Raw genomic sequence first — 12323 nt, forward strand, 5'->3', positions numbered from 1 at the left:
CAGCTTCAGAACAGAGCCAACATGCAGACAGCGTCCGCGGCTACACCACAAGTCGATCTCCATCGCATACCTTTTTTTTCTTTTTTTTTTTCTTTTTCTTCTGCGCATTCCACACTGGACCAAGGCGGCAGGTTGCCATGCCAACGGACAACACCCAGCCCCCACAACCCCCCCCCCGCCCAGATGGACACCCCCACAGACACAGAAAGACATGCTCCAGCATCCGTCAAGACTGAAACCAAACGCAGAGCGACTCGAACCAAACAGAGTGAAGCAGAACACATTGGGAGTGTGAAAGTGGAAGAGGTCAACCTCTCATTTGTAAGTTACATTTTTTTCTATAATAGTAAACATGATCAGTAAGTGGAGAGAAAATATGCTACAAATTTGTTTCCCACTGTAATTCACACATTGTTATTGTAGACTACTTTGTGTATTAACTATGGATTATACCATGGTCACCGAAAATACTCTTATGATTAGTGGGCAGTTAAAAAAAAGAAATCTTACATATACAGTGCAGTCAGAAAGTATTAAGTCAGTGGTGTTATTTATTTAGTTGTGGCTCTGTAGTCCAGGACGATGAAACTGTGACTTTGAGTTGCTGGTGTTGTTTGTTCATGAACAATCTTGCTTAATTCCAGGACATAGCAGCAGACTATTGATCCTAGAAATAAAATGGTCTAGACTTCAGTGAGTCATGTATAAAATAAGAACTATTCCTAAACTGTCTACCTAATAGATGCAATACCTTGTTTCAGTGCTCTCTTGCGCCTACCTTTTGTCCTAGTGATGCTCCAAATGTGTTCATTTGAATATTTAATGCAATAAATTAATATTATATTTATTATGGTGGGTGTTAATCCATGAAATAAATACATACATGATATATTCTGGAATTTCCAGTGTTAAGGTTGGTCAAGATTGCATTCGTACTGCTACCACTTGGGGCGACATATAGCTGGAGGTTTCAACCATTTATCAGCTTTTTCGCTAACTATTTACTTTCCTGGCCGCTTGCTAACTCACTTCAATTGTGCACTTTAGAAGTTAAACCACTGGAGGTCAGCAAAAACAAAATGTTTAGCTGATTTAGGTTCTTCTTTAGGTTCAATGTGCTGGAGTACGGAGCCATGGCAACAAATGAACCACCACTATAAATCAGTGCACAAGCTATACTTAACTGAACTAAAGCAACAGTGCTAACCATGCATTACAATAACTGAAAACAAACTTTAAGAAATGAATGACAATCTAAACACTGCTTCTCTTTTTGCCTGTGGTTACATGGCCATGGTATAAGTGCGAAAATACACCTAGAGGTGTCCTGATATATGGAAATAAGAGGCAAAGTGGCGGTGAAGAACGCATTTTCCTCTACCGAGTTCTTTATTTTCTGCATCAGGACACCTCCGATACACACATTATTCTTTATATATCTAAGCTACACATTTAGATTCTACATCTAACCTTCCATCCACAGACATAATGCGTTCCGCTCCACTCTTTAAGCCATACTCTGATGCCCTGCAGTACTCTAGCCATTTGGAACGTCACCTCACGGAAACACAATGCAGAAAAGACCAGGTAGAGAGAGAGATAGTAGAGCGAGATAGTGAGATATTGGCTGCTGATCTACCACTCATTCTAGCAAAACACATACACTCAAACACACTCATGCAGTAGGGTTGTGGTACTGTGATCAACCAGCTAACCTGAAGGCCTGGTCCCCTCTGTATACGGGTGCTCTGAAATGTCCTGCAACTCTGAGCAACGGCATTCACTGTTAACCTCAATATCCTAATTTGGTCATTTATATTTAACTGCAAAGGTTATAATCAACCAAAAAAGATCAAACAAAATGGAGAAAAAATTATCTAAAAATGGATATATCTAGTTCTGTGGATAAATGCAGTGCACTAATCTTCAAAAGGATGCTGGTGAAAGGAAAATTCCTTTCCCCTCAAGATGGAACGTAACCACTCACATTGTTGTAAATGAGTTATAAACAGCACACAGAATTACCTTGCAAATATCCTAGATTTACTCGATTCATGACATCGCTCGCAGTGAGATTAGAAACATCCTCTACAAGCCAAAGGAGAGAAGACAGAAGTCAGTGTCAGAGAGAGGAGGAGGAGGAGGAGGAGGAGAGGAACAGAGGAGGGGGGAAACAAGAAAAAGAAATAAATCAGGCAGGCAGCGAATGCATTTGAAGTTTCAAAAATAACTTTAAAAAAAAGGTGAGAGCGATGCAAAGAAGCCATGCATTGGTGTGTGCACAGAATCACTTCCAAATTGTTCATATGCCACATGTTGTGATCCTGTTGCAGTAATCCTCACTGACATTCATGGTTCATAAGATGATCTTGAGCTTTTAGGGTTCTTCCTGAAACGTATTTAATTGACACGTTACATAATGTTTAGTTAGTCATGTAGTTAATGTGAAGTGCAACACATCTGGAGCATGATTCTGCTTTTGTTTTGAAGCGTGAAGCTGGGAGGAGAGAAAAACTAAAGAAGTGAAGTACAGAAGTGAGCAGATAAGAGTGCAGGCAATTGCAGTCTGTGATCCAATGCAATTGAGACTTGGTTTGGTGCTGCTGCATCTCCATGCGTGACGTGTTCACATCTACATAGTGGTATGATCATGACTGAAGTGGTGTGTATGTGTGATGGCACGTGGGGCAAGAGTTTGATGAGTGTGATACTGACGTGAGAAAATGATGTTTTCTGAAGGTTAATGATGATGTAGTGCGATGTTGTTGATCTGTACTATCAAGACCCACAACACATGGTAAGATGAGATCAAATGAGATAAAATGACTGGAACACAGATTGGAGTTTTTCAAACAAGGCTGCTCTCACGGATGAAATAATGTTATTGGTTGAGAGTGGGTGAAGCAAAATAATCACTTAAACTCAGATTTTTCTATTGAGAAGAAAGTAGATAGATTTGAGTGTGTCCTTTCTCAGAGACGCAGGTCTGATTGGAGCTCATGCTTTGCTATGACTAGTTTTGGTCCTTTTTGAGTCAATGAATGCAACCTAAGTAGAGCTAACATGGCTACTTATCTAAACAATGTAAAATTATGAGAGGATAAAACCCAAACGAAATGACTAAATGATTATTATTGATTAATTGTATGGTCTATAACATGTCAGAAAATTGACATCTAAATATCTTTTGTCTGACCAACAGTCCAAAACACAAAGAGAGTCAATTTACAAAAAAAATAATCATATAAACAAGTGAAGCTAAAGCCAGTTAATAATAATAATAATTAAAAAAAAAGTGAGTCTGCAATTCTAATCCAATAGAGCGTAAGAATGTCTGTTTGTCAAATTCAGCGAATATCTTCGCACGGTCCACTAGCTGTCTGTTCTGTGTCCTGGCTCTCTCAGACCGAGCCACACAACACTGTTCCGTTTGTGCTCGTTCCCAGGACAGGGGAAAGCACATGGATGTATAAAGGCAGTGGGAGCGAGAGGGACGCTAAATCTGGCACATGCTAATGTCCTGTAAGAGCGCCGATGGGAGGGGTGTCTCAGCTGTCTCAGCTCTATATGCCTTATGCGGTTTACTTCCTGCATAATACTATTAAGTATTACTAATACTACTAATACTAAAAGAGAAAAATACAATCTCGCCAGAATAATTGATGTAGATTAGCTAATTGACCTAGACTGAAGTTCAAACCAGCCATACAAGCCCACAGCTTCACAGGTAACATTGGTAGCTAGCCTGCTAAACCTTCCATAACTATGATCATGAATGTAATAGGGACACCACCATTTTTTTTTTTTTTCCATTTCAGTTTCTCTTATGTTTTCTCACCTTAAAGCTGAGATTCTTACGCTCTAAGAAGGTCTAGGTTTCACTCAACATTTACATTATTTCTGCCTCGTGCTGCTGCAGCCTTAAAGAAATGTTTATACTGAACTGAAACTCCAATCTGCAAGTAACATTATCATTTGCATTATTATTTATTTTCAGGCAAATTATGAGCTAATGATTAAATAATTATTCATTATTCATTCACAGTTAATAACCACTTATACTGTATTTAGTCTTGCTTTAAAACAAGTAATATATCGTTAACTATTGCACTGAATTACCTTAAGACATCAACTTTTACATAAAGATAAGACTGACCATCACTTTTCTAAATCTCACGCCATCAGCTGTTCCACTCACCGTATCCCACGGTGGGCAGGCCCAGGTGCTTCATGCGATTCTTGACCAGCTCCGACAGCTCCTGTCGCTCGGAGCGTCGGTACAGGTTGAGTCTCTGCTGCGAGATACGCTCTGCCCTGCTGGACGGTTTGGTGCTCTTCCTGCTCAGCCGCCGGGCCCACTGCATGCTCTTCTTCCTCAGCAGCGGGTGCTCCGATTGGTCGCTCGCCGAGGAGTTTCTGTGGGCCGTCTTCTCCTTCCAGGACTCTCTTTGCTCGCGATGCTCCTCGCCCTGCTGTATGTTGATGGACACCTGAGACTGGGAAAGCATCGTGGCAGTGTTAACGCTGGATGTGTGAATGTGTTTGTGTAGGCTTGACTGTTTTGTCATTTGTGTTCTATTTTTTTAAAGAAATATCTGTCTGCATGTCAATAAAAGCAAACTTCCATCTTTAATGCTTTTGTAAGTGCCATTTCCAGGTGATTGCATTATAAAGATGTGATGTTATCAACTTTATTGATAAATGCCAGGAAAATGTCAGGTATTTTTCATCTTTGCGTGCCTTAAACAGAAGGTGAATATCCAAACTAAAAAACAAGCATGTTTGGATCTTACCTGTGCGTTACTGCCCTTGCACTGAAAAGAGACGGACAAACAGACATCCAAACAAAAATAGATGCAATGAGAGATGGGGGCATCCAAAGCGAACAAAACCATCAAAAGTCAGCACATTAAATAGTAAATATGGAGTATTTACTATTTAATTATTCACTATTTAAATGGTGGGAAATTAACATTAGCCAGCAATGGTACATTTCTGGTTTATGGCTGGTGAGTTTATGTCTTATACTAGCCACCTACGTAACCTGCCAAATATTATTTCGAGGCAGATTTCTATTCTAATAATCACACACTGGCTATTAAAATAGTTAAAAGTAATTGGGAACGTTTTGTTGGCAATGCATCAAAAACTGTGAGAAAATGTTAATTCCCTTATGTTTGGTGAAAAGAAAAAAGCCGTTAAAAAAACAAATAGAGCAAGGAAGAACTGACAAAAATCTTGAATTTAGAAAAGAGAGCAAAATAGGAGGAAAATGAAAGGTGAACATAAGGGAAAGACATTTTAGGAGGAGAGAAATGAAAGCAGAAAAAATGCAACGCAAGGAAGGACATCGTGACATTTTTAAAAAGACAGAAGGTGAAAAGAAGAAGGAATGAAGAAAACACAAAATGAGGGATTGAATAACAGAAGAAAGTTAAAGCGGAAGTAGTGTCTCGGCTAAAGCCAAACCAAAAGCCAAACCCAAACCAAGGTCTCAGATATTAGTTATCTGATCAAACTGAACTTGCCTCCGAGGTTGAGAACATGTGTGACTCGGTGCGGTAGATCCCTATGGGGATCTCAGCGCTGGAGGAACAAAGCTTCTGGAAGAGTCTGCCGTAAGTCCTGATCCACAGGTCCTCCTCCGTGATCTTCATCTGAGGACGGAGAATGAGAATCAAGTAGATACAAGCACAAACTCAAACTTACAAATGCTTATTAGCACTATGAACAGTCCTACTTACAGCACACAGGTACCCAGAGCCAGGCGTGGTGTCTAGACCAAGGAGAAGCCTCGCTATAGCGATCATATAGTCCTTAACGAACGACTGCAAAAACAGAGAGAATGACTGCGTTGAACTGAAGTAAACAAGCCCAGCCACAAACAACTTCTGCAGAAACTAGGGTTAGACATTTATGTTTATATGCTTCCGAACATATTGGGCAAATCAAGCCTATTTAATCATTTAAAAAACAATCAGATGCTCCCACACTGTGTCATTACATACATCTGTGTTCATTGCAGGCTAGAAATTACTCTGTACAATTTGTGTGCATGAAATATAATTTCATATTTATTTAGACATATTTCATAATTAACCCCATGTTCAACCCCTAAAGTCAGACCATTTGTTATCCCACCTGGTAAAGCAGTGTATCCAACATGCTGATGCTGAACACTCTGCCTGCAGCAAACGGCAGCCGGAACATGAAGGCCAAGTTGGAGCCCTTATCACGCTCTATCTGAAGAGAGAAACACAAGGAAAATATTTTAGGTACAGAGCAACCAGATGATAAAATCTCACCTTTTCCTGTCCGTTTGCTGGACTATTGCTCTTTTGCTCTATCTCCAAGAAGACTTACAGTATGTGAAAATGAAAAAGGCCTGTTTTGAGCTCTGAAATCTTTAGTGGAAAAACACGTTTTTAAAACACTGTGAAGGTGAAAGCTATCACTGTAGGCAGGATAAAAAAGAACACGTGAAAGATTCAGAACGGCAAAAAGAAGCAACTATGATCGAGAGTCAAGATATTACTAAAACTCATGAACATTGGTAAAAGTCTGGTATCAGTTCATTAAAGAAACATGAAAAAACATGAGTGAAAGAAAAAAATAAACCGTTCCCTCAATTTGTTTTACACTGCTACACATTATTTTACATAATCCAGCTCTGACAAGTCTTTCGAAAACATTCACACTTGTCACAGAAAAGAAAAGAAATTTCAAAGACAAAGCCAGTTAGCCATAACATGGTTCTCCCTTCTCAACAGCTCACCTTCTCCAGTTTGGAGAGAGCGAGTGAGTAGCAGTCCTTGGCTCTGAACTGCATGAACCTCATGTTGGACGGGTGTGTGAGCTCAGTGATGATGCTGAGACTGGGGAACAACCTGAGCGATGGGGGCATGAAAGAAAGAGGGGATGTTAGTGGAGAGATGAAATGCTTTGTGCTGAGGGGAAGACCCTGTGTGGCAGTGATAAATAATTTTAATTTTGGTTGTTAAATAAATAAAAGAGAACTTTTGGCAACTGTACTTTGTCTCGGAGATGAACTTATTCACTATTCTGGCAAAAACATTTACTTTCCAACATCTTACTGATAATAGATAAGGAAGTTAATAAAGTGTAGTCTGATGCACATTTGATCCAAAACTAGGAAGCTCAAACATAAACAGCCACTGACGGTACCGACTGTTTCCTGTATGTTTCTACAGAGTGAAATGTGTTACCTGAACATTGTCTGGACGTTGACGATGGTCTTAGCGTCTGCCATGTAGTCCTCCTCAGCGCTCATGGTGCTCTCCTTGTCCACAACCACTAAGTTGTCAGCGTAGATTATGCCACACTGTAGCAGGTTGTCCAAGCTGGTCCATTCACAAAACAACAGTGTTTATTACCGCATGACATGTCAAGAAATGTCTCCCCTCGGATAATATAACAATGGAATAACATCTATCTGTAATGTCTGTAATGTCTAAAAAGAAATCCACCAAGTAGTACATCACCAATAGCTGTTCTTTTTTTTTTTATTGTGAATCCTTCCTTTAATCATATTATAATAAAACCTGAAACTATATTTTGTGATGGCCAAAACCCACTAAGGATTATGTTGCATTTTATTCATGATGCATGCATGCATGCAAGTTGTGTTGTACTGCTGGTAGCTGTATTAAAAACAAAAAAACACGATGAGATGAACATCATAATCAAGTGAGCAGTTTTTAATAATCCAAACAAATACCTATCGATCGTGCCTTTCATGTAGTAAACCATTGGAAAGCAGCAAATGGCCTCCAAGAAGTGGTTGTCTGGCCTGTGGGAAACAGGAAACATCACGAATGACTAATAATGACTCTCACACTAATTATCTCTGTAAAACCCCAGTGACAGTACACACACAATTCTATACATACCCAAACACACAAATAGGCTTTCTTATGCAGAGAGAACTGTTGTTTATGAATAATGCAAAAGCTATTTCTTTTATTTTGAAGGACGCTAACCCATAGTTCCAGCTTTGCTCTACTGAAATATGTTTTGTTCTTTTAAATTGCAAGCATACAAAGCACTGGCACATTGTTTTTTTCAAAATCACATGCGTCCACAAACAAATGCAAATATATTCTAACACACAAATAGGCACACATAGATCCATTTCTTTACATCAAGAACTGCTTTTTATTAATAATGTAAAACTATATCTTGAGGCTAGGTTACCCATATACTTCAAGCTGTAATGACCAACTCTTCTACTACTGCAGGCAATTCTGTCATGTGCTCATATTTAAGTAGCAGATGATTTTTATCAATGTCAAACTCTGAAATCATTGAATTAAAGTACTAATACACAAGGCAATTGCAAACAAAGTTCTCCTATCAATAAACCTTTATCAACATCAATGTACAGCTGTGTTTATCGGTCTAATATCTATCAACATGCTAGCTCATCTTTATTATGTACATGATCATAGGTAGTTAGTACATGTGTTAGAGGCCTGTTACATAAAACACATTACTCTTGAGTTTTTTTATGTTATTGTGAAAATGTAAGGGAGTTTACATCCCTGTAGGAGTAGGAACAAACAAACAGGGCAGTTAAAAGTCTTACATGTTGTCCAGCAGCAGCACTATGGGGTTGAGCTCCTTCCTGGGCCGATAGTAAGCGCGCAGAGGGACGATGAAGTTGTAGAGACCGTTTCCGGCCGTCTCCGCAGACACTATAATCAGTTTATTCTTGAAGCCGTATGCCTTGGCATCCTCAAAGCTGCTATGTGTGCAGCCCTGGATGGAGACAGACAATTCAACAGGAAGTCAGTCCGGTTTTAGTTGTGCTGTGCTCTAACGAGACACGTCACATAACATAACAGCTTTTTTTGATAAAAAAAGATGGTGATAAAAAGGTGAATGCATGTTTTTATGGTTTAATTCTGAGCTGTTTCTATCTTTTTTCTGCGTGTGAATTCACCTTGTCGAGACGAAGGCAGCAGAATGAAGCTTTCTGTGGCAGGAGGTGGCACAGAGTTGGAGAGCTGCCGATGTAGGGGGAGTTGGGAGGGTAGCCCTTCACAAAACTGACGGAAAAAAAACAAGAAATGCCTCTGAGGAAAAAATCCTATAAAACTTTAACATTATAATTACGTAGTGTCAAAGAACTGGAGTGAAAACCTTGACTTATATATTCTGCAAACACTGGCTTTTTTAATAAGTATAAAATATCTCCAAGTAATGCTGCTTTTCATCTCTGAAAACTGTGTGAACTGTGTCTGTTAAACACACAGTAATAGTGTGGACTTTAACGATTGAAAATAATTTATGTACTGATACATGATGGTATAAAGGGAGTATCACTGAATCCCTCTTCATTATTATTATTTCATTATAATAAATATCACCATTAATTACAATGTTTTTGAATTTCATCCTTGCTGTTCATTTTAACATTCGGCAGCAGTTTTGCTCAAATTACTAAGTTTATCAACTACATCAACAATTAAAATGTTCTTGCAGTCAGTTTAGTTTTAATCGTGTATTATTTTGTTTGTCAATTTGGTCCTTTGTCCCATGATTTGTCAAGTGTCTGCTGCTATTGCCCTGATCAGTTTCATGTGTCCTCTAGTTTGCCAATAAAAGAGATTCTGACTTTGTTAATAGAAGTCATCAAAAACCAGATCACCACATGATGGCACTGTGGGACTTTAAGATACTTGTTGTGTTTCTTACAGGCAACGTTGTTGTCTTCATCTCCCCAACTACTGTGTCTGACAACTCTTAAGGAAGAAAAACTACCCAAGTGTCAAGGAGCACAGTAATAGAGGCTCAGAGGGTAATAGGACCATGTTATGTTCAACTTTGTGAGACCCACTAACAGTTACTGTTCAAAAAGACTTGTATGGGCTGAGGTACAGACTGGGAGGCACAAGCAATCTATCCTAAACTTTACTCCGTTTAATGAAACCACATACAGAGAAAAGAGTAGAACTCTAGAATCGTAGAAGTAGAAGCTGAATCCTCAGACTTGCTGAATTGCTATCATGGCGACTAATAGGTCAGCCTTGAGGGGTGAGGATCTATGTAAGGACACACAGCATGAGCTTCACTCAAAAGGGGAAAGTGCTGACCCTCCCTGTCTTGACATACACATTCATCATCGCCATGTCCCAACCTTACGGCATCATGACACACAGATTACACGCCTATACCAAACCCATCCATCTCTTATCCTACAACCACTGAGCCATAAAGAAGATGAGGACAGGTGACATCAATCAAGTATAGAGCAGAGGACGCCTGCACTATGAGGACATTTCATTTTTTTACTGCCGCAAGACAAGACATACTGGGCTCTTCTCATTTCTCTATATTTTGTTACTCCTTGTCTTTTCTCTCCTCTGTCCTCCTGCCTGTGACCCGGAAATCAATATCGGCCGCCATCTTGAAGGATGTCTCAATTCCAAAAATGCATTTCAAAAGGAGAGAGAAGGCTTGCCAGAGGAGCTATGAGGGAAAGTCTTTGTAGCACCCGTGACATATAAAATTCCCATGACACACAGCTGTAATATACAAACCATGGCAGCTGTGCCACACATATATAATCAACGTTGCTTTTAAAATTACGTTTTACCAAAAATGTAATTTTGTTAAGACATCCGTGTCTGCTTGTTGCCTCGACTTCTCTCTCCTTGAGTATCTTCCTTTGCCTCCTTCGCTCGCATCTCAGGTTAGAGTGACTAAAACGTGAGGAGAGGAGGCGAGGTAAGGAATCCGAGGATGTACACAAATAAAAAGAGGGGACTGTACACTAAAACACTACCAAATCTCTTTGGGTCAATAACATCACTTACTCTGACCCTACGGAGCCCTCGTCGTCAGATTGGTTGGTCTCATCCTCCGATTGGTCGCTGAGGAGGTCGCAGGGCAGAATGGCAGAGGAGTCGGTTATCTCTAGGACAGGCGCAATGCTCGGCCTGCGGCTTCCAGAGCCGTTCTCCGTCGGCAAGGTCAGCTTGTCGCTTTCCTCGGGAGGATCAGGGTTCTGGAGATCTATGGCTACAGTGCCTGAGAATGACACAAGGTTATCGTAGGGGCAGCAAACTACACGGCCATTTAGAAATAGCGTGTGCAGCACTTTTACTGTAATGTGTTGTTAAGTCAACAGTGAATGTTTGTCTCAGAAAACGCAGCTTTTTCATATTGTTAAGTAGTAAGGTCCATTGATTAGCATCTTTGCCACACACAATCCTATAACCCAACATCTTTAGCTCAGCTGAGTTTGAGGAGAAAATGTGTTGCTTTTTGAATCATGTAATTGTACTCTTGAGTCTCGAACAAATAGCATGCAAACAGTATTGACATTGTGTTTGGCAATAAATATGTCCCTGAAATACATCATATTGGCTGTTTGTAATATGATATATATCCACAATACATACATCAGATACATAATATATGCAATGCATATATCATCTTTTATGTGTATAGAACACATCATCAACAACATATTATGTTAGTAGAACAATAATGAAATATGACTGTGTCTTGTACAGTGCATAACATACTATTAATTGCAAAATGTGTACTCCATCAAATTACAGGACTAGTAGATAAGTGTGAAAAGGTGATGCATCATGCACAAACTTACCATATGCAGTGGCCTGATCAACTTTCACAGGTCAAAGAAAAAGCACAACACAATGATGTCAGCCATGAAAGTAAAAACGCATGTAAGAAAAACGTCATGCATACAAGTCAGCGAAAGCATACAGGATCACCAAGGCAGCCACCACTCAGAAATGTTCAGTGTGAGTAAATTAACATCAGCAACAAAGCATCCATTTTCTCATCCTACATGGAAACCCTTTCAACTCAACAAATGTAACGGTCTGCCACCTGAACCTTTCTACTACAAACACCTCCTTTATTTTCTCCTTTCTTTACCAACATCCAAACATGATTTTTTTTCCTGCCTCTGGCTCTCTGTCTCACCCATGCTGGCGATGATGCTGTGCACGGGCAGCCTGGAGGGAGCATCGTAGAGGCCGGTGACGGACAGGCCCTTGTTGTGCTTCTCCTCTTGTTTGAAGATGAAGGCTGAGTTCTCCTCCTTGGTGATGTTGATGTAGTAGCAAGTGTCGGGGGCAGCCATGATGTGGCGGGGGCCGGGGTTCAGAAGGATGCTCTTGTTGTCCTCCCTCTTCACTCCGATCAAACACACACCATATCTGGGAGGTGAGGGGGGAGTGTGCAAAGTTTAAAATGTGTTGTGTTTTGCTCCCAGAGACTTTAATGAGATAAAATGTCATTATTGTGTCAAGATTAAGCTAGTGGAA

The 12323-nt window shown here is 40.0% G+C and overlaps 1 protein-coding gene across 1 annotated transcript in view; it reads right to left on the reverse strand.

Annotated features, from left to right (window-relative positions):
- kcnt1b (potassium sodium-activated channel subfamily T member 1b) overlaps nucleotides 1-12323 on the reverse strand; it is a 73270-nt gene that overhangs the window by 6000 nt on the left and 54947 nt on the right. The window contains exons 19-30 of the mRNA XM_078251304.1: nucleotides 11980-12215; nucleotides 10839-11052; nucleotides 8963-9068; nucleotides 8606-8778; nucleotides 7739-7810; nucleotides 7227-7361; nucleotides 6776-6887; nucleotides 6142-6243; nucleotides 5745-5828; nucleotides 5529-5657; nucleotides 4794-4814; nucleotides 4199-4496 (exon numbers count right to left, since the gene is read on the reverse strand). Coding sequence (XP_078107430.1) covers nucleotides 4199-4496; nucleotides 4794-4814; nucleotides 5529-5657; nucleotides 5745-5828; nucleotides 6142-6243; nucleotides 6776-6887; nucleotides 7227-7361; nucleotides 7739-7810; nucleotides 8606-8778; nucleotides 8963-9068; nucleotides 10839-11052; nucleotides 11980-12215 — 1682 coding nt within the window. The remainder of the gene's footprint in view (nucleotides 1-4198; nucleotides 4497-4793; nucleotides 4815-5528; nucleotides 5658-5744; nucleotides 5829-6141; nucleotides 6244-6775; nucleotides 6888-7226; nucleotides 7362-7738; nucleotides 7811-8605; nucleotides 8779-8962; nucleotides 9069-10838; nucleotides 11053-11979; nucleotides 12216-12323) is intronic.

The sequence above is a fragment of the Sander vitreus genome, chromosome 5 (assembly GCF_031162955.1).
Source record: "Sander vitreus isolate 19-12246 chromosome 5, sanVit1, whole genome shotgun sequence".
NCBI classification, from domain to species: Eukaryota; Metazoa; Chordata; class Actinopteri; order Perciformes; family Percidae; genus Sander; species Sander vitreus.